General features: G+C 38.5%; 2 protein-coding genes and 1 pseudogene across 2 annotated transcripts in view; 1 reads left to right on the top strand and 2 right to left on the bottom strand.

Moving 5' to 3' along the window:
* Positions 1-351: 351 nt before the first annotated feature.
* jak3 (Janus kinase 3 (a protein tyrosine kinase, leukocyte)) overlaps positions 352-23,209 on the bottom strand; it is an 87,678-nt gene continuing 64,820 nt past the window's right edge. Inside the window, exon 25 of the transcript XR_010897583.1 lies at positions 352-1,652. The gene's annotated coding sequence lies outside the window, so the exon portion shown is untranslated. The remainder of the gene's footprint in view (positions 1,653-23,209) is intronic.
* Positions 1,643-3,126, bottom strand: LOC137039054 (N-acetyllactosaminide beta-1,3-N-acetylglucosaminyltransferase 3 pseudogene; annotated as a pseudogene).
* On the top strand, positions 8,010-10,390 carry LOC137039327 (E3 SUMO-protein ligase ZBED1-like). Its single transcript, XM_067414684.1, has 2 exons — positions 8,010-8,969; positions 9,363-10,390. The coding sequence occupies exons 1-2, from the start codon at positions 8,105-8,107 to the stop codon at positions 10,388-10,390; spliced, it is 1,893 nt and encodes a 630-aa protein (XP_067270785.1). The 5' UTR covers positions 8,010-8,104.

Consider the following 23,209-nt stretch of genomic DNA (forward strand, 5'->3'; position numbering starts at 1 on the left):
TTTTCTTAAATGAGCCGCGGCAATGTTACAAATGAGCTTCTAACGCTAGACAAATGCCTTTATTTTCAACGCGATCACCTCGTGGAAACTAAGGAGCCATTTGTCCTCAGATTACAAACAAGCTCCTCGGCGTCGCGTTTGCGGGACTCATGTTTCGCGCTGTAGAGGATTTTAAAAAAGTGACGTGAGTGGAAGGGAGGCGGCAGCGCTAGGACAGTGCGTGTGTGTGTGTGTGTGTGTGTGTGTGTGTGTGAGTGTGAGAGAGAGAGAGAGAGAGAGAGAGAGAGAGAGAGAGAGAGAGAGAGAGAGAGAGAGAGAGAGAGAGAGAGAGAGAGAGAGAGAGAGAGAGAGCAGGAGCGAGGCTCGCGGCTGTTATTTCAAATAGCGCAGCATATTTTAAACTAACCGGTTAACCGGTGTCAACCGGCTAATGAGGCTCGGTGGTCGGTCAAGAAAATGTTAAGTTTTCGCCATCCCTACACCTGCCATTAAAATATTTCAATATATGGCTTCAATATGTGCCACGCGTAAAAGCCCGTTGCAGCGTCTGTGTCTGAAGTTTGTTTTGAGCGCTTATGCCACCACTCTGGCATAGGCTAATTACTCTGAGAATTACCCTGGTCTGAACCGCGTCTACTACTCCATGTTTGTTGTTTATGTATTGCAGCGTGCATGGGCATGCCGTGGCGTGAGGTGCATCTTGACATAAAATTCTGCCGTAAACGCCTTATCGTAAGCGATAGAGCCTTATATAAAACGATAGACATTTTCTATCGTCCAGACGATATATTTCGTCATATCGCCCAGCCCTAGTCCATAGACAGTTAAAGAAATGGACAGAGCTATCCCATGGACTTCAACGGCGGAAAATGAGGTCAATCAGAGGCACTCACTTCCTTATGGCTGAGCGAACTGCGCAGGCTCAGACTGAGCTTGACGACGTAGATGTGACGTGAGCCTCCTGTCTGACAGCTGTAGGTCTTCTAGTAGTTGTGGAAAGTGAAATCTGAATCACGTTGTTTAAATATTTTCTCCCGTTGCTTTTGGTTCACTATCGGCTTCTCCCCATTCTTCCCCCTTGACTTTATCGGACTTTATGTTGCCACTTCCCCTGACTGTCTGATAGACAGTAAAAGATTGTTTCTGAGCGTCTCCTCCTGTCTATACGAGAATTTCTTAACTGTGCGACAGAGTCGCGTTGGTTATGACGCAATCGTTAGCCTATTTTTACAAAAACAGCTTCTACGGGGCGATAGTGTAAGATACAAGGTAATGGAGCCTTTTATGCATCGTCGTGTTTCTTTATAAATAAACAATGAACAAATGGAGTCTTTAAACGCCTCAGATGTAAAGTTGTTCTGTCAAAGTGACTCAAAAATGAATGGGAGTCAATGGGATGCTAACAGCAGGTGATGGCTTGGTTAGCAATGGCCGCCTCTATGGGTGGAACGCTTGCCGAGTGCTAGATTACCCCCTTGGTGTAGTCCAGACCGGCCATTCGCTGTAGGTTTTGAAAGGGAACTTCTGTTAAATAAAATATCTCGCTTGGCATTGAACTTTGAGCTTTATAATTTTACAGGTATTATTTATGCTCTAACAGCAACATTTCACACTAACTAAAGTTTGAAAGATGGAATCGCGAAGAACGGGACCTTTAAAGAAAAAAAACATTCTTGGGAACCTCATTAATTAAAAACAAACTTCTCTTAAAAGCTCTTATGTTTCACACCCTGTTCAGTTGTTTATGGGCTTTCCTGAAGAGATGAATTTGTCTTTCCACATTGCAAATGTGGGTTTTGTATTTCATTCCACATTACAAAAATCATGTGTGGCAGAAATCTGTGGACTAATATGATTTCTCTGTAATAGCAAGGGTGAAATTGGTCAACGTTGTTAGCTGGGACATGCAGACCAAATGTCCTTACACCAATGTGGGATGTAGGTTTGAGACCAGCCTTTTCCAAACACATTCCCATGTAAACATCATCAATGGGCATTACAATTATAGAGTGAGACATGTTGTAGATAGTTCTGGCTGTGAAGCCAGAGAGAAGAAAACCTCCTCCACTACAGTACGGAGGATAGCTTTCAGACTCCTGAACCTGCACCGGGACAAAGTATTTACTTGAAGAGTGTCTAATAGGCCCTACGTTCTGGATGAGGTGCCCAGTAAAGAGATGTTTACTGCCATCATTGTCCTTTTGACCTTGAAGATACTCAACCATGTTAAACGTATTGGCAAAGATGTCATCGTCCCCGTTTAAGAGAAATCTAGCGTGTGGGCACCATCTTTCCATCCACTCTAAGAAAAGGATCTGCTTTAGTGTGAGGTTGAAGAAGGAATCATTGAAGTCCCACTGTAAAATGTCCTTGTTCTCATTGTTCTCCAGCTTCAATAGCTTATTCAACCTGCGCTTCTCGAAGCCAGTTCCAGTTGTTCCGACTATGAAGAGTCTTCGGATCCACACACCTTTGTGCAGTCTTTCCTTAGCCCATGTTTCCCGCAGGACTTCTCGTCGATTGTAGTTTTCTGGAGAACTCTTGATGACCAGCAGAAGGAAGACATCTGCAGAATTTAGAGGTCCACCACACTTATTAGGCACGTCGAGCATTATGGGAAAATTCCTACAATGACGGTAAAGCAGGAAATCTTGGATATGACGTGGCAGAGTAGAAAATCCAGTCACATTATAAAAAGACATATTCTGTTGACAGCGTGAAGACAAGGGCTTGAGAGTTTCAAATATAGGCAACTCGGTTTCATGAGGGGGCATCTCATATGTGTTGTTCTTGGATGTCACGTCGTTTTCAGTGTCGTTTTTGCTCTGATTTTTTGCTTTGATAATGAACAGGAACACAATACCTGTGAGAATCAATGCAATTGCCTCTGGTTTTTTCTTTCTCATCTTTGCACCTGTTTAAGAACAGAGACACAATTCAAAAGTTCAAGTTCACTCAACAAGGATTTTTATGTTTATATTTTCCATAGCCTATACCTTTATTTCAGGATTTATTTGATGATGTCCAAGAAACTTCTTTTGTGCTCTGCAGAAGTCATACACATTTAAAAAAGAACATTATCATTTTTGTTTTAAACAGGGATGAAAACACAGGTGTAGCCCAGTGGTAAACTTTGGCATTATAGTGTAATGGAAACTGGGTGGGTTATGATTAATCCCTCTTATTCTCAAAAACAAATAACATGACTATTAAAAAGTAAACGTTTCTTTTCTTTTCATAAATAATAGTGGGCACCTGATTTTTTAAATAAGTAAATATCTATTCATTTTACATAAAGCCGGGTGCACACTGTGCGATTTTGCCCACGATTTGGCCGTCTGGGACAAATTTAGCAAATCCTAAAAGATTCCTCTGATCCTAGGCTAAAATCTGACGTCTTTGGTCGTTAGTTTGACATGTTCACCGGCAGCCGATTAATGACCGCTGCGATCAAATTTTACCTCAGACGAAATTCTGGCAGTGTCAGAAGATTTGGCACACAATCCTGCAGTGTGACTTCTCCTACGACAACAGTCAAATATCTCCGTTTTTCAAGACAAACTATGACCAAAACGAGAGCTAGAGATTTCTTTGTAGCCAGCATTTCAGTCCCGCGTGTAATGCAGCTCACTGTCACTGAACGCGTCATTCATTGATGATATAAAACTCCGGGTGAGTTTTCTTGCGCGTGTCCGTTTTTAGCGCGCCTTCACAATCGTGCAGTCTGACATTAATGACAACTGAGATCTTACAGTGTGACATGGCGATCATGTTCGTACAGTCTGACAAGGGACATTCGCAAAGGATTTTGAAAAATCGCACAGTGTGCAGGACCCATAATTTAAAAGGAGATCAATATTGGGTAACTTTATTTCATGAAAGTGATTAAAATTAAAGTTTAAAGTATATTATTTAGATAAATAGCCTAACATTACCTACTGTTTTATTGTTACTGTGGTTTTTATTGGTCATTTGGGTATTCATGTATAGTTGATATCTATGGTTGATAGTGTTTGGCTGCAGGCACGTAAAAACGTGGATACACGCGAGAGGCGTGTGTGAGGAAGTGCTATAGAGGACGTGTTTTTTCCCTCGCGCGGAGCACGTTTGGAGCACGCGACGCTCGCACGTGTGCGGGAAAGAAAAGACGCTGTAAAAGACCTAGTAAAGTAGTCGCTGAAACTGAGCGGGAGGCTTAGAGAAGAGGACCGCGGACTCTTGATGCGGGTGAGCAAGAGATTGAGTGAAAAACGAGGTCGGAGATCCGCAGGGCCGCATCAAGACTATAAGGGGCCCCTGGGCTTTTATCTCTTGAGGGGCCCTTCATCCATTGGAACTGCATAATTAATCGTTAAAAGTTATGGTCCCACCCCTTTTACCCCACCAGGTGGAAACAAGATTTGTCATTGAATCAGTCTCAATTTTACTCAATCTTTTTAATCACAAAGCCTTTTATTTTACGGGAATAAATGGTATTTAAAAACATCCAAATCTACAGGTCTGTTATATAAAATAAACAAATATAAGTATAAATATAAAGGTACTTAAAGACACCATGAATATGAACTAAAATGTGCTTTTTTTAAATACAGAGATAGTATGTTAAAAACACATTTTAGTTCATATTCATGGCGTCTCAAAATGTTCTTAAGATTATCGTAGGAAATGTATGATAAGGCCTATTTAATTACATGTAGCCTATGCAGAATTTTTTGTATCAACTTTTTGTATCAAATTTTTTATTACAACTTTTTGTATCAGCTTTTCCACAGCTCTAGTGTGGTAGCTAACTACTGGGAGCTCAACTAAGTTGTTAAGTTTAAAAGGAGTTAATTATTTTGATCATATCTAGCTACTGCAGCTAACCTGCTGTATCACAACCTACCCATACATGGTGGTGATTCCTTTTCCCCTTCACCGTCACTGTTCTGACGTTTTACTTTGTCTTGGGCTGTTTTTCTGTTTTGCGCACTACTTTTATATTACGAGACATTGTTGTCACACAGTGGCGGAGCCAGGATTTTTTTTTTAGGGGTGGCCGGGCAGGGGCCAGCAACCATTCTCCAGTGGCACAGAAATCTTTGTTATTTCAACATAAAAATTAGTTTGACTATTATATACTGGACTGTTTTAGTGACTACAACACAAATTAATACAGTTAATTTGTACTTAATTGTAATTGAGATAGTATAGTGAATTAGATCATGGAATACTGAGTGAATTTGACAATTTCTTAGTGTTATTCCCCACCTCCAGGCAAGGGGCTTACATTATAGCTAAAGTTTAACCTGCTCAGTCAGCTTGGTTCTGGTTCTCAAAAACCCAATAGCTTGTTCTCCATTGTTGCATCTTTCATGGATGAGACATGCAGATAACTACATAGCCTAAATTATTCAATCTTCTTTGAATTTGATATAATCAATTAACTCTTCAACAGTTCTGAGTTAGTCTGTAAGGACTGTTTCTTAACCTTGCAACTGAAAAAGTAAAGACTGAATGTTAGTAAAGTATAAAGACTTTCTAAATTAGTTGTCAAAATAAATAATTGCAACAGTTCTGTCAAAAATTAAACTCAGTAAAAGAAAATAATTCTCTATTGAATCCCTAAGAATATGAATTTATTTAAATGATATAATCAGGACAGAAGTCAACATTTTATTTGATGCATTTAAATATTATACATTGTTGTTTGTGTAGGCTACTTTACAAGTTAAAGCAAAATAAGCGCCTATATTTCAGTATAAATGCAGAGTGCTCACATTTATTTGAGCATTAAAAAAATCATATTATCAGCTTATGCCTTAGGCTATATTGCTATATTACATGGCAGAATATTTTAGCACAGTTTTGATGCAACTGAAATACTAAGATTTTGCATGTTGGTAGTTTCTTTTGTGCTTTATTTGAAGTGATATACAGCGCGGCGGAAAGCGCCACATTTTTGCGTGATATTCAAGAGTTTGCTTGTCTCGGAATCTAACAGAAGTGTCAACAGTTTTCACATACGTCTTTTGAGCAAACATAATTTTACCGGTGAGGGATCATGATGATTGCGGATTATTGAGCGGCGTCACACCGGTCCGCTTCGCTCATTACAGGCTCGATCTTTCTCATCAGAACGCCCTTGTATTGACAAATGGTCGGATTTAAATCGGGCTCATAATTACAGTTAATGTGTCGGGCAGGGCCGGGCTCGGACAAAATAAGGGGCTCGGTAGGGTCGGGCTTGATTTTTTGAGCTCTAAGCTCCAACTGTGACTGTTGATTGCAGGGTACATTGAGTGAGAGGGTTTGACTGACATTTCTCGAGCAGGACTTGCAAAGCCCGCATGTGCATTCAACGCGATAAAGCGTAATTTTAAAGGGACAGCCAACATATTATAAAATCCGGTTACAATATTTTCCGGCATCATCGGGGCCCAGGTAAGCCCGTGCATTAATGCGGCCCAGGAGATCCGCCAGTCGGAGCGGGAGAGATCAGAGCAGAAGCCGTGATCGGAGGTAGCCGAGCGAGCATAGGCACAGCGGGCATACGCTGGGCGGAGCATGTCGGTTCACCGCACAGCACCTGAGCATCCGGACCAAAGTTTTCCACACTCTAAATGCTTTGCAAGAGTCCATTCAGTGCACTCAATGTTTTGCAAGACCCAACCGGCCTACAACGTGTTTTTTTTTCCGTTCAAATCGGTACCGTTTGCGTGCATGTGTGTGTGAGTGGGCCCACCATCGCATTTGCTAAAGCCTAGTTCAGACTGCACGATTTTCAAACTCGTCGGGTCACTGCTCTTTTCACACTGTATGGCTAGTCACTGCTGTGTTCACACTGCAGGATGGTTTGACGACAGAGAGTTCACACTGCAAGACTGAACAAGAGGAAGAATCGCTGACAACTCTCTCTCTGGTGCGCAAACTACGCTTCCCAACTAAACAACGCGAGATCACATGTGCGTCAGACCGGGGTTCTCGAGACTTTGAATTGTTATTAAAAATAAACTGCACAAAGTTTGCTTCAAATTGTATGTACGCTGATTTTTGGAGAAAAAGAAAAAATATTATGGCGGAAGAAATTGTTGGAGAGACAGAGGGAGCCAGGATTGTGTTCTGCAATGAGAGTTTGAGGTAAATAAACAATTTTGTAATGCGCTGCTGCTGTGGCTGGATGTGCAAATGTTTGGCCTTTGTTTCTGTTTGATAGAATTGTAAATATATCTATTAAAATACTTATATTCTGCTCTATAACTCCTCCCTGAACGTCCTGTATGATAGACACGAGAGGACAAGATAGACTTCTAATAAAAGTTTAGTGCACAAAAAACATAAATCAGAGCGACACTAAGCGCTTATGTACGGTGGCCCAGTAGTGCAGCTGTACTAAATTAAACCACAACACAACAGAAACGAGCCACAACACAACAAAATCACCACAAAACAATGGAAACCAGCCACAACGCAACACAATGGAAACCAGCCACAACACAAAATCACCACAACACAATGAAAACCAGCCACAACACAAAATCACCACAACACAACATAACCGAGCCACAACACAACGAAATCACCACAGCACGACGGAAACGAGCCACAACACAATAAAATCTCCACAACACAACATAACCGAGCCACAACACAACGAAATCACCACAACACAACGGAAACGAGCCACAACACAACAAAATCACCACAACACAATGGAAACCAGCCACAACACAACACAATGGAAACCAGCCACAACACAAAATCACCACAACACAATGGAAACCAGCCACAACACAAAATCACCATAACACAACATAACCGAGCCACAACACAACGGAACCGAGCCACAACACAACGAAATGCTCCAGATCACGGGGGGCTCTCGGAGTGCAATAAAGTTAGTTTTCCTTGCCATTGCTCTACAGATTGGCCAGTCTTACAAAGATATAAACTAGGGATGGGCGATATCCTATCGTTATCGATATACCGGTAAAAATCCTCCCTGCGATAAGAATTTGTCTTCCCGCGATAATAACGATAAATCCTATTTGATGACGTATTTCTGTGTGTGTCGGTCTGCGACCCATTCGCAGCTCACGTGTAACAAGTTAGAGCGAAAACAAGAATGGCGGAAGGCGGGCGTGAAGCTGAGGAGGAGTTAACCGCTAAACGAGGAGCTACTTCAACAATTTGGAACTGGTTTGGTTATAGAAAATCAGATGTGGAGCAAACGACCGTAATATGCAAACTTTGCAAGAAAACGGTGGCTACAAAGGGTGGAAACACATCCAATTTGTTCCACCATCTTAAACACAAACACAAACCTGAGTATGACGAAAATATGAAGATGCGTGAGGAGAAAGAGTCAAGTAAGCCTAAAGTTAAGACATTTCCTACTCAGACAAAAATTGCCAGCGCATTTGCAAACTGCATTCCTTACGATAAACAAAGTCAACGATGGGCCGAACTAACAGAGGCGGTGGCGTTTTGTTTGGCAAAAGACATGTTGCCATTCCAAACTGTCGAAAAGGAAGGATTCAAGCGAATGATCCTTAAACTCGACGCAAGATATAAGTTGCCTTCAAGAAAGTATTTCTCCAAAACGGCCCTGCCAGCGATGTATGATGAGTGCCGTAGTAGGTTACAAACAACGCTGTCTACGGTGGAGTTTTATGCCTCAACTGCAGACATGTGGAGTAGCAGAGCGACCGAGCCGTACATTAGCTTCACAGTGCATTACATAACAAATGACTGGAGTTTGAACAGCTGCTGCCTCCAGACTAGTTTTTTCCCAGATGACCACACGGGAGAAAACATCGCGAGTGGTTTAAAGCAGTTTCTTCAAGATTGGGATTTAGACGAGGAGAAACAGGTGTGCCTGACAACGGACAGTGGCGCTAATATAGTAAAAGCAGCCACTCTAAACATGTGGACAAGACTGTCTTGCTTTGGCCATCGTCTACACATTGCTAAGCATACTCTTTCTCTCAGTGTCAATGTATTTAATGCATGTATATTGAGCATAGTAGCATACGTTTTATTAGAGGTAATGATACAAATTTATAAAATTATAAAATTGCACTACACTTAAGTCAGTGATAATAATGCTGTTGTTTTTTTCACGTTCTGTATATCATTTTTGAATTACTGGAAATGAAAGCATTATAATAGTAACTTAACATCTTTATTAAATTTATTAATTTATTGTGATCATGTTAAATACAAAATTTGTTGTATTAAAATGTGTGGTTAGATTACATTTTTTCTTATATATAATTTTAACATTATAACAGGCAAAAAAAAAGTTAATTTCAAGCCTTGATTGTGTATATTTAAGATTATTTTTTAACTGAACTTTCATTCATTTTGTTGTTGTTTTGCAGAGAGGAGCATGAGGGATCCCAGGATTGACAGAGCTGTGGGGGTTTGTAAGAAGGTCGTCTGTGCATTCTCACACAGCTGGAAAAAGCAGCGAGCACTCAAAGATGCTCAAGTAGAACTTGGCCTTCCTCCACACAAACTTGTGACTGAATCACCAACACGATGGGGATCAAGGCAGAAGATGATACAGCGCCTGCTTGAGCAAGAGAAGGCTATCACGCATGTCCTGGCTGCTGACAGGTCAACCAGGCATCTGGTACTTACATGGCAGGATATTGATATCCTGGACTCTGTCAGTAAGGCACTTGGGCCTCTTCTTGATTTCACAGACGCCCTCTCCTCTGAAAACTATGTCACAGTGTCGTGCTTGAAGCCTACTCTTCACCTGTTCAACAATGAGCTGCTGCAGAGGAAAGATGAAGACACTGATCTTACCATGACTATTAAAAGTTCAATACTGGACTATATGAACACCAAATACAGTGACCCAGAGGTTCAGAAACTAATCAACATGGCAACGTTTCTTGATCCACGCTTCCGCACGCAGTATTTGAGTCAAGAAGAGATTCTGGTCATCAGAGCTAGAGTGGTCAGAGAGGTGGAGTCCCTTTCTGTCAAGCCAAGTGATGCTGGCTCCGCTACCCCTGGAACATCTGGTGAATCTACAAAAGAAGCCCAGAGTGCATCAAAGAAGCAAAGGAAGAGTCTTGGAAGCTTTTTCAAGAAACCAGCTGCTGAGATGACCACCAGTCTTTCTGACACAGAGAAAATCGAGGCTGAACTAAACAGCTACTTGCATGGCTCACTGGCAGATAGTGAGAGCAACCCCCTCACATGGTGGAAGGTACACGAGGTGAATTTCCCTAACATCAGTTGCTTAGCAAAAAAATACTTGTGCATCCCCGCCACAAGTACACCCTCAGAGAGGGTATTCAGTGCTAGCGGAAATGTAGTAACATGCCAACGGTCCCTTCTGAAACCAGCTACAGTGAATATGTTGGTCTTCTTGACAAGAAATCTTAAGGTTTGAGCTCTGAACAGTGTTCTCTTTTTGAATTCTGCTACTTCCTGAATCACATGCTTAAATAGTATGTGTGCTTGTGTTTTTTTGTGTTTTTTTACAATTTAAGATTATATCAGTGTTTACACTTTAATTTAATAATTTAATTTTGTTGTTTTGCAGAATTTTGCACTATTTACACTATGTAACCTAACTGAAGGGAGGGATTGTTACTTTGTTACAATGTTTTGCACTACCTTTTAGCTGTTGTTCCATGAGACGAGTGTGTGATATTAAAGGAACTGTTTGTTACTTTAAGGGTTTAATTTGCACTCTTGTGTAATTTTGTAAGGAATAAGCATGGTTGGGATTGTTACTTTTGCTGTTTGCACAATGAGAGTGAATAAATACAGAATCTGTTTACATTTCAAACTTGTAATTGATTTATTTTATGTAATTGATATATTTCAGTAGTCTATTTGATGATACATTTGACTTTTAGATCAATGTTTGTGAGGCTGTCAAGACTGCATGCAGCTATCACTTATAGCCAAAAACAGTGAGTGGTATTTATATCGTCATTTATATCGTTATCGTGATAAATACCCGAAAATATCGTGATATAATTTCAAGTCCATATCGCCCATCCCTAATATAAACACTACAATCAGTAGTGTAATTAGTGTAAAATTGGTAGTAGTATTGCCGACAGACCAACTAGTTGGCGTGGCAAGCATAAAATATCTCTACACATCCGACTTTCTGGCTCACTCCATGTTGCTTTGAGCATGCGACACACGTGCAGCTGACAAATGACGTAAGGTTCTGCTGCGATTAAAAAAACAAAACAAAAAAACACCTGGATCGGCCTGTGGATCTGTTAATTTTTCCAATCCCCGATCTAGCTTTGTCGTCAGTATCGCGGCCATTATCCGATCCTAATATCAGATCGGTGCACCCCTAATTTGTAATGGGATAAAGAGAAGATCAAACAGCCCTTTTATACTTTTTTGTTTATTTTAGATTAATGCACAGAAAAAGAGATTTAGGGTAGATTTCTCATTTTTCGTGCGGGATTAACAAATCACTGATTAGTGAAGAAAATCTAAGCATTTGACGTCATCTGTCATTCTCCAGGTTTGAATCCAAAATCGCCCCCTAAACCCTCACTATTCCCTACTTTAATCCACTAATATAGTTAACTTGAAGGAGTGAATGAATGTAGGTCCGTTGAGTTTTGTTTCGGGGGTGGGGGGTGGAGTTAACAATAATAATGGGAAATGCTCTAATGTGGTGTGACCTGTTTTTTAATCAATCAATCAATCAATCAATCAATCAATCAACTTTATTTATATAGCGCTTTTACAATCACGATTGTGTCAAAGCAGCTTCACAGTGTCAAACAGGATAATATTGCGACAAAATTAGATTTGGCTGTACAGTTGTACTGGAGAAAACAGTGATGTTATCAGCTTATTTTAATTTATCATATAGCGACAATGTTGGCAGAACAGTATTATAGTTTATAGAATTAATTAAAACCTAATTCATACATTTTATTTGTATAATAAGTTGAATAACTTAAATCATATTTTCTGTGTCCCCAACTGAGCAAGCCAAGCCAAAGGCGACAGTGGCAAGGAACCAAAACTCCATCGGGGCATGATGGAGAAAAATAAACCTTGGGAGAAACCAGACTCAGTCGGGGTGCCAGTTCTCCTCTGGCCAATTAACACACCGTGTAAGATTATTATTCTGGCAACCTTACAGGTCGGAAATCATATTAGATTGGAATATTCAAAATTTCAGGGTATCCCGGAAGAGACGGATTTATTTAGGATGGGGCATCGATTACACAAGAGTATGAATACATGAAAGATCGGAATTATTGCGCCGAAGACGGGTTTTGAGCATGTCGTGCCAGTGAGGCAAATTCGAAGGAGACACCATTTGACACGGCTCAGCAGACACTCCAGGATGCGTTGGTCATGTCCAGGCAGGTCCACCATCCGATCCGGACAGGGCCCAGATCCGGGATAAACCTCGGGATAAACAGAGAGACTAACATTAGCGTAGATGCCACTCTTTTTATGATGTAACTAGTACATCAGGTGTTATGGGAAGTGTTCCCGGTTCCGGCTGACCTAGTTAATGCAGCCTAACAATCAGTCAATTGATCTGAATAATGAAAGTTAAAAATGTTCTATGTGTATGCCATAGTAAAGAGATTTGTTTTTAGTCTAGATTTAAACTGACAGATTGTGTCTGCTTCCCGAACAATGCTAGGAAGACTATTCCACAGTTTAGGAGCTAAATAGGAAAATGATCGACCGCCTGCAGTTGATTTAGATATTCTAGGTATTATCAACTGGCCAGAGTTTTGAGACCGCAATAGACGTGATGGAGTATAATGCGTTAAGAGCTCGCTTAAGTACCGGGGAGCTAAACTATTTAGTGCTTTGTAAGTAATAAGCAAGATTTTAAAATGTATGCGATGTTTAATAGGGAGCCAGTGCAGTGTTGACAGAACTGGATTAATATGATCATACTTCCTCGTTCTAGTAAGAACTCTAGCTGCTGCATTTTGGACCAGCTGGAGTTTGTTTATTAAGCGAGCAGGGCAACCACCCAGTAGAGCATTACAATAATCTAGCCTTGAGCTCATGAACACATGTACTAACTGTTCAGCATTTTGCATTGAAAGCATGTGCCGTAATTTAGATATGTTTTTAAGATGATAGAATGCGGTTTTACAGATGCTAGAAACGTGGCTTTCAAATGAAAGATTGGTATCAACGAGCACACCCAGGTTCCTCACTGACGACGAGGGCTTGACAGAGCACTCATCAAGTGTTAGACAGTATTCTCGGTTACTACTTGTGGAGCTTTTCTGTCCAATAATTAAAAATTCAGTTTTATCTGAATTAAGTTGCAGGAAATTACTATTCATCCAATTTTTTATATCAGCTATGCATTCCGTTAATCTTGTGAATTGGTAGGTTTCGTCAGGGCGTGAGGAAATATAGAGCTGAGTATCGTCAGCATAACAATGAAAACTAACGCCATGTTTCCTAATGATATCTCCCAGTGGTAGCATATACAGGGTGAAAAGCAACGGTCCTAACACTGAGCCTTGCGGTACCCCATACCGAACTTGTGATCGGTGTGACATCTCTTCATTTACTGCTACAAACTGATAACGGTCAGATAAGTACGATTTAAACCATGCCAAAGCAGTTCCACTAACGCCAACATAATTTTCGAGTCTATTCAGAAGAATATTGTGATCGATAGTATCAAATGCAGCGCTAAGATCGAGTAACACTAATAGAGAGATACGACCACGATCAGATGATAAGAGTAAATCATTTGTAACTCTAATTAGAGCAGTCTCAGTACTATGATACGGTCTAAATCCTGACTGGAAATCCTCACATATACCATTTCTTTCTAAAAAGGAACATAATTGTGAAGACACGGGCTTTTCTAGTATTTTTGATAGAAACGGTAGATTCGAGATTGGCCTGTAATTGACTAATTCTTTAGGATCAAGTTGCGTTTTTTTAATAAGTGGTTTAATTATAGCCAACTTAAAAGTTTTCGGTACATATCCTAATGTCAAAGATGAATTAATGATATTAAGCAGAGGATCTATGACCTCTGGAAGTATCTCTTTTAATAGCCTAGTCGGTATAGGGTCAAGCATACATGTTGTTGGTTTTGATGATTTTACAAGTTTAGCCAATTCTTCTCCTCCTATAGTAGTGAATGAGTGTAATTTTTCCTCAGTGACCCTACAATGCTCTGTCTGAAGTGATACTGTAATAGACGGCTGCATGGTTATAATTTTATTCCTAAAATTATCAATCTTACTAGTAAAGAAGTTCATAAAGTCATTACTGCTGTGTTGTTTACAAACATCAGAAGCTGAAGCTTTATTTTTTGATAATTTAGCCACTGTATCGAATAAATACTTAGGGTTGTGTTTGTTTTCTTCTAAAAGAGTTGAGAAATAAGCAGATCTAGCCGTTTTTATGGCCTTTCTGTATGCAATTATGCTCTCTTTCCACAAATTGCGAAAAACCTCTAGTTTTGTTTTCTTCCAGCTGCGCTCCATTTTTCTGGCTGCTGTTTTAAGGGCCCGAGTGTGCTCATTGTACCACGGCGTTGGATTATTTTCTTTAATCTTCTTTAAGCGCCGGGGAGCAACTATGTCTAAAGTGCTAGTAAAGAGAGAGTCAATAGTTTCTGTTGCAGCATCAAGTTCCTCTTGGCTATCTGTAATGCTGAGGAGATGGAACTGATGAGGAAGATTATGTACAAAGCAATCTTTAGTCGCAGCGGTTATCGTCCTGCCATATTTGAAGCGAGGGGATGGCTTTGCAGCGTTAGGTAAATTAAGTATACATGATATTAGGTAATGATCTGAGATGTCATCACTCTGCTGCAGAATTTTAACAGTATCAACATTTATTCCATGTGACATTATTAGATCTAAAGTATGATTAAGGCGATGAGTGGGTCCCGATACGTGTTGTCTAACTCCAATAGAGTTTAGAATGTCTCTAAATGCCAATCCCAATGCGTCTTTTTCATTGTCTACATCGATATTAAAATACCCAACAATTAGTATTTTATCTACAGCTAATACTAACTCCGATACAAAACCAGCAAATTCTTTGATAAAGTCTGTATTGTGCCCTGGTGGCCTGTATACAGTAGCCAACACAAATGTCAGACGGGATTTATCATTTACACTACACAGCGTTACATAAAGCACCAAAACTTCAAAGGGATTATATTTGAAACTAGACTTCTGAGTAATACTGAAAATATTATTATAAATTACAGCAACACCTCCCCCTTTACCTTTCAGACGTGGCTCATGTTTATAACAATAATCTCGGGGGGTGCACTCATTTAGAGTAATGTAATCGTCAGGTTTTAGCCAGGTTTCTGTCAAACACAGCACATCTAAGTTATGCTCTATAATCATATCATTGACAACAAGCGTTTTTGGCGAAAGGGATCGAATATTCAGCAACCCAAGCTTTATCAATTGTTCATCCGTATTATATCTGTTGTTTATTTGTTGGACATCAATTAAATTTTTACTGTTGAATGGTTTTGATGGTTTTTTGTATTTACTAATTCGGGGAACAGACACAGTCTCTATATGATAATATCTAGGTGAAAGAGTCTCTATGTGCTGGGATTTAGCTGACTTTGGTGACGTGAGACAGCTAGCAGACGGTTGGTTTAGCCAGTTTGTCTGCTTCCTGACCTCGGCCCCCAGTGAGTCAACTTTTAACAGTCTATGAGCATGACATTCACAGATCACTTTAGCCCTCAGTTCAAGCAAAAGGAGCGCTCACGACATGAACCAATCACCTCCGCTTTACAGCACAAGTATTCTGTAAGAACTGAATTTCTGCGTTTTGAATTTTAGAATATTGAATTTGATGATCTGAATTTCCTTTTCATCTGAGATCTTGAATCTGTATTTTCAAAAACTGAATATTTGCAGTCTATTAATTCAGAACAAAATATCTGCTGTTTGAAAATACATGTCTATACAATTTCGACATAAAAACATTTTAGATGTGTTTAATTTTCAAATGTTCTATATTCAACATTTAAAAAAATTCAAATTCAGTTCTATGTAAAATGCAACATAATATTCAATTTTGTTAGATTACACTTGTCAATAATTCAGATTTATACAATTCAAATTCAGATCATTTTGTCATATTTCTAGCTCCATATTCCAACAGTTTACAGATCAGTTGTTTCTTCACAGTTTTAAATTCCAGTTATTGTGTGTGTGATGCTAATGAGTCCTTGTGTAGTTACCCGATCGCGAGTACAACATAGTTCAGAAACAGCTATAAACTCAAATCCACAGCCCTTTATTTACAGATCAAGTATTATAACGGTAATATATGGTCTTGGAGAGCTTTACCTGCTGACTGTCGTAACCAAACGCGGCGCCCAGTTTGAATGATGAACGGTTGATGATTGATAGCTGCAGCGGAGGGAACACGAGTTTCCGTCAACTTTAATTTTACGATGGAAATAATATTAAAGGTGCCCTAAAATGTGAAAGAATATGTTAAATTGTTAAATAGATGGTATTCGACTTATTTAAGGGCAAAAATTGTCCAGATATAGTTTTACAGGTCCATTTACAACCCTATAAATTGTCCCTAGGATGTAATGCTCTGTTTTTGCCTTATTCGGAAGGGTCATGTATATTTATGTTGAGCTCTGCTCTGATTGGCTTATTTCAGACACTCACAGCAGTTCAGCGAAGCGGCTCGTGAGTCCTGACAGAACACAGACTGACTGAATGAAACTTTAAGCAGAACATCTCAAAATGGAGATTGGTAAAATACAGCATACTTGTTTATTGGTGTTTTCAGATCATCTGCGCGCATGAGAGAGAGCTCGTGTTCGTGCGGTTGCCAGATTTCAGTAATTTAAATCCCCCAAACAAAGCTTTTCTGTGAAAAGAAACCTGTATACTATCTGGTGTTTTACCTAGACATGTCCAATCTGACAACCATATGCACGCAAGCTCTCTCTCTCTTATCTGTGGATGATCTGAAAACACCAATAAACAAGTAAGCTGCATTTTGGAGTAAGCTCCATTTGAGATGTTCTGCTTAAAGTGTCATTCAGCCTACATTTTAGACTTGTCTTTTTTCGTCAACGATATTGCATGTTTACATAACGTTAGTCACAATGTAAGCTACGCAGTGACTGTGATGAAATACAAGCATGCAAAAACATCATATGCCTACTTCAGTTCTCAAAAATATAAAGATATAACTTATATTTTTACAAAATGAATAGCCTTGTCTAGGGCTGGGCGATATGGCCAAAATTTCATATCCCGATATAGCTCATTTGATATCCCGATAACGATATACATAACGATATAGGAATTTTTCTGTTAATTCAGTTTATGAATAGTCTATGCAAAATTGCAATGTGGAAATGCAGTTTGAAATGATATACAAAACAAATAAAGGTAGTATGGACTACATTTTTATTTTATTTAGAACCTTTTTTAAAGCAAGACTGTTGGTAAAGTTAACACCTGCCTAGGAATGTTAACCGATGAACGTTTGACCGATGGCTGACCGTATCAACGTTAACCGATCAAAGTTGTCGGTTAAAATAAATAAAAAAGTGATCTCTAAATTAGGCATCTAAATTATAGACAGTGGACGTTGTGGACGTTGTCTCTACGTTGTTTAATTTATGGAAGGAATCCTATATCATACCAGTACCCAAAAAGAAAGCAGTGGAGTGTATGAATGATCTGAGACTGGTGCCCCTTACCTCGGTCGCAATGAAAGTGTGTGAAAAAATAGTTTTAAATAACTTAAAGCCAAATGTGGAGAAATATCTTGATCCTTGCCAGTTTGCATACAGAAAGAAAGGGGGCAGAAGATGCTATTGTTTTTAAACTGGACCGTATTTATACACACCTGGATACTTGTGGGCGTTGTGTTAAAATTGTATATTATGATTTTAGTTCAGACTTTAACACTATTCAACCACATATAATGGTTGAAAAGCTCATAAATATGAAGGTTCCAGGGGTTTTCAGTTTATTTATTTTACATTTTATAGAGAACAGAACCCAATCTATCAAGTTGAACTCGAGCATACAGTCAGAAAAAATCACCACAAATACAGGTTCTCCCCAAGGAACAGTTCTATCAACATTCTTATTTGCCAATACATAATTTTACACAGGAAAAGTCACGAAAAAAGATGCTGTCGAGTGATGATGTTAAACGCACATGATAATTGTCCTAAAAGGTATTTTTATGATTTATGTTTAATTTAATGAACACATGGTTAACCATGGAAAAACCAAATCTATATTTATTGCAATAATATATAGCCTACCATCAATTAAACTAAAGCTAGCATGGAGGAAGCCTATAATTACAAACTAAAGCCGCTGTGATTGTTTTCTATTTCTAAAGTAAGCACTCAAATAAATGTGTATGACAAAGTTTATACGACAGCTTTCTGACACGGTATATTAGGCCTACGTCAGTGTATTACCTCACGGATCGCTTCATTTCATTCCCTCCTTGCTTATAGTGCACTCAGCTGCCATGCACTTTAAATGAGAGATTCAGAAAACATTCAATAAACAAGAGCGATTTCGGACACAGCAAGAGTCGACACCGAGAGTCGATTCCAGTACTGCAGTCGACCCCGACTCTGGGGCTATTAAGAGTCGAGGAATCGACTCTTTTGGAGTCGACTCCCCATCATAGGCGCCGATACTGTGGGTGCTCCGGGGCTCGAGCACCCACGGAAAATATCGAGCACCCACGTGTGCCAGACTGCCAGTCAGGGACGGATTGGCAATCTGTGCGTTCTGGAAAAATCCAGAACGGCCGTCCAACCGAGGGCCATCGGCCAAAAAACCCCAAAAAGTATAATAACTGTCGCGATAGTCAATGATAATAAAATAATGAGCTCGATAATTTTTCCGGCCGCGATAATTTCCATTTGCATGCTTGTTTGTTTTCGATGTTTCTCTCGCTGACGGAGCGCGCGCCTCGTCCGTTTGGGGAGATGTTTAAACTCGACGCGCAGACTGGGTGTGTGCCGTGATGAGACGTCAGGCTCGGCCAGATTCGTCTGGATCTCGTGCTTCTTCGGTTGCGGAGCCGCAGGCAAAGTTAAAAGATTTGACGGGTGCACCGCCAAGCGAAACGGGGTCTCGCGCACTCCGCGTTTTTGCAGCGTGCGCCCTCGCGCTCGTGCGGACGCGTATAACAGGACGCGAGTATAACAAGGCAAACCTACACTGATGTTGGCAGTTTGATAAATGCAAGTTAATTCTTCAGTTCAATGTTTGTGTGCTAAAAAGGGCAATAAGTTCCTGTAGAGATACGTATTCTCCTTTTTTGACAAATAAAGGCATGTCATCAATGTCTTCTCTCTAGCTGTATCAAAATCTCACCTAGCTTTCCTCAGAGATGGTCAAGTTTTGTGCATGATTACATGATATATTTGTCTGTATTTGTGAGAATTGGCGCTGTCTTGATTTGAAAGAGATGCTACTTTACGGCTTTATTATCAATTAAATAGGTGTGTGTGTTCGTGTCGGCCGCTGTCCATTTCCTAAGGTTCTGAAATGCAAAAAATGTTTGACCAATTTTTTTAGGTCTTTCTTTAAAGGCCGCGTGCGCCAATGAGCACCCACGGAGGAAAACATAAATCGGCGCCTATGCTCCCCATCACTAATCATATTCTGACTAGAATTGAGTATGATCACGTCAGGCTAGGGAAAACCATCAACAATCAAAAATATAAATAATCAAAAAGTATATGGTGTCATGGCTTTGCAATCAAAAAATGTGGTTATAATGGAAGTCATTGGGGCAAAAACAGCCACGAGGAGTAAATGAGGGAGAAAATATTAAAATCTGATCATGTAAATAAAAAATCCAGTCCACAATCACATTTTATATTAAAAATAAGTCATTTTGTGTGCTTTCTTCACCAAATCAGTGACATAATTTATGAACTTGGCAATTAAATATAAACATTTAGTAGTTTTGATCAGGACTGAGGGTGATTAATAGATTTATGCAAAATTTGAAAGAAAAAAATATATTTATCTGATACATTTTTACAGCAGTATAAAGTAGTGGATGTTTTCATCCACAAGGGTAACTAAAGGGTAGTGAATCTGAAGGATGCCCTTTATAGGGTTAAAAGCTCACACAGCGCACATACCCGGTAGCCTAATTTACTGGTAATGTTACAACTTCTCTTACTGGCACAATGCAGGCATTCTGTTGATTTGTTCTACCTTGTCAGATTTTGCTACTTCCCATTAAAACAGAGTCATTCTAAAAACAAAAGCAAGGGACCGTTAGTCATTACTTAAATATATTGCTGTGAAATAAAAAATCAAGTTCTGAGATGCTGTAGACTTTTTACTTGTAATTGTTATTTTATTAAGCTTTGATGACACCTTATGCCTATTGATTCAAAATACTATCATGACTTGTCATAGTTTAACATTTTCAGTTAATCAAAAATAATACAATTTTAAGTTCTGTTAATGTAAAATACAATTTGAAGACGTGTAAAGGTATAGTCTTGACTCTGCCCTTCGATGATCGCTGCCTTGCCAGTCGACGGCACCATTTTATCTTAATTTATCTTAAAATTAAGTACATTTGTTAACATTTTTAGTCAAATATGGCGGCGAACACATTTAGAAATGATTAACTGCGCGTTTATGTCAGAAAGCTCTTCAAGTTCATTAGATCCTGAGATAGCTTCAGAAGAATGCTAAAGTTCATCATGCAGATTTGATTTCCTGGATTAAGATAATTTTACAATTAAAATAAATTTGGTAGGATGTGTTTACAAGGTTTAGCCTATATATACTTTTAGCTTCTTTCATTTTGGTTTGTTTACAACCTTCATGAAATTATGCATCCACACCTCTGGTCAAGCAGAGGCTTGGTTTGTTACGTCAAACACAAAGGAAAATGGTGCAAGGACTCATGGTTATACGATGAGTGTGGCACAGAAGTTGATGAGGAGATCCGAAGCAGCCACATTTGTGTGTTTTTTCTGCGCTGCGCAGATGAAAGAATTCTTCGCAAATTCACTTAAGGAAATATTGTGTAAAACATCAAAAGACATAAGTAAACATTTGTTTAGTTATTTAAAGGCCACAGGTTTAGCAGATAGTTTATAGACAGGATATAGTTTACAGCTCGGAATAATTTTTTTTTGTGTAATTCAACTTCAGTCCACATTCCAGTACAGTAGGTGACGGTAATGCACAATTAAAGTTGGATGCCAACCGAAGAAGAAGAGAGAATTCTTCAAATGGTAATTTTATATTTGTTTTGAAAGCCTTAAGTATCCATTACGTTTTGTCCTTTCCTCAAAAACTGTAACAATGGCTGTGCTATAGGCTACACTGACGTTAAGAATTCAGTTTGTGTGACGCATATGCATTACTAACAGTGTCAGTGTGTTTAAGTGTCTTGTAAGCACACAGTGCTTTTTGCAGACTGAGGTGAGGAAGCGTTTAAACTTTTTATTTGCCCTATGTTTAACAAGGCTATTATAGTTTTGCATTTTTCATTCGTTTTTATTTTTATTTCGTTTTGACTTTTAGTTTTCAAATTCAGTTCAGTTTTAATTATTTTTCAAAGTGGGTGTGCTAGTTTAGTTTTTATTAGTTTTAGTGTTAGTTTTACTCTTATTTTTTTGTCATGTGGGTTATTTGTCAGGGACAAAATTAAAAAAGTTCAGAAAAAGTATTGTATAATAATAACATCATAGAATTTTAGAAAATATTAATTAAAAAATAAAACGAGTAGGCCTACATAAAATGTACATATGGGCAGAAATATGTAAGTCTCAAAACTCAGCAAGTGCAAAATGTGTAAGTGACGTGCCAATAAAAATCCTAAAAAGCCAACAGACGAAAGAAGACATGAACGACATGTATTCAAGCCACAAGTGACTTAAGTTAAGCCATCACAAAAAGGCTGTATTTACATTTTTTTTAATTTCATGTTCTTTTCTTAGATTGAGCTCCCTGACAATGTGATAGAAATGTTTCTTATATTTTTAACTTATGACGCAGCACATACGCAATAAATTATAAGTAACATTACCTTTGTTTCGAAGGTGGGACCTAGAATATCTGGTATATGCAAATTTAGGGGGCGTAAAATGAACCCGACTGCAAAGTTATAGGTGTTATGTTGGGATTTGCCCCTAGCTTTTTCAGTAATCTTTTGTATGCGCACAAGATTTACATATGAAGGAGGAAGCAATGAAGTTTGAGGCTCAGGGTGTCAGTTCCATGAACACAACTCTTATTGTTTAACTATACCAAGGTAAAAAATAGTTTTACATTATGGATCCTTTAAACATTCTTTAAAAAACTAAATAATTAGGCTACACTTTGCAACCAATACATACATTTTCACAATACATATACATTCTGCTTAAATTGAGCCCTAAAATGCAAAATAACAAGCCTAATTAATTTAGCTATATAATTTTCAAGCACAAACGTAGCAAACAAAACATTTGAAGTTAAAACGTAATTTCTGTAGGCTATAGCCTACAGTATAACCCACTTGTGAAAATTAAAATATACAATTATAACATGTAACAATATTATAACAATATTTGTTAAATAGTTGTAGGCCTATTTATATAATACATTTTTTTGTTGATTTATTTTTGTAATGTGCTTTTGTAAAGTTTGAATTTTGTGATTTATTTTTTTTCGTCTGCAGTGAATTAAAACCAGACCAAAAATCCTAATAATCAAACTAAATCATAATCATTATTAATGTAAATAATAGGCTAATATGGGAACCCACAACAATTAAAAACCAAAAACATATTCATTAACAAATGAGATTTCAGGAGAACTCAAATAGGAAATGTCCCCGGTTTCCATTTCAGAAATCTGGTCATCTTAATCATGGCGTAATAATGTAACATTCACTAAAGTAGAAAATCACACAATTTAATTTTTGTTAAATGAAATATTATTTATTCAGCAACAATATTTAAATGAACAATAGGCTAATATTTTAGGCCATTATGAAAGTGTATTTGTGTGAGGAAATATATATATATATATATATATATATATATATATATATATATATATATATATATATATATATATATATATATAGATATATATATATATAAATATAAATATATATATTGTTTTGTGTGTGTGTGTTTTTTTTTGTGTTTTTTTCAACAGAAGGTTATGTTTTTCTGTCTTCTGATGAGTATTATTCTGGG

This window comes from Pseudorasbora parva, chromosome 13, assembly GCF_024679245.1.
Source record: "Pseudorasbora parva isolate DD20220531a chromosome 13, ASM2467924v1, whole genome shotgun sequence".
NCBI classification, from domain to species: Eukaryota; Metazoa; Chordata; class Actinopteri; order Cypriniformes; family Gobionidae; genus Pseudorasbora; species Pseudorasbora parva.

Bases quoted from the DNA above. Each gene is read 5' to 3' on its own strand.
- LOC137039327 (XM_067414684.1), top strand. From the start codon at position 8,105: ATGGCGGAAGGCGGGCGTGAAGCTGAGGAGGAGTTAACCGCTAAACGA. The intron at 8,970-9,362 runs GTGTCAATGTAT...GTTGTTTTGCAG, and splicing joins TAAGCATACTCTTTCTCTCA to AGAGGAGCATGAGGGATCCC.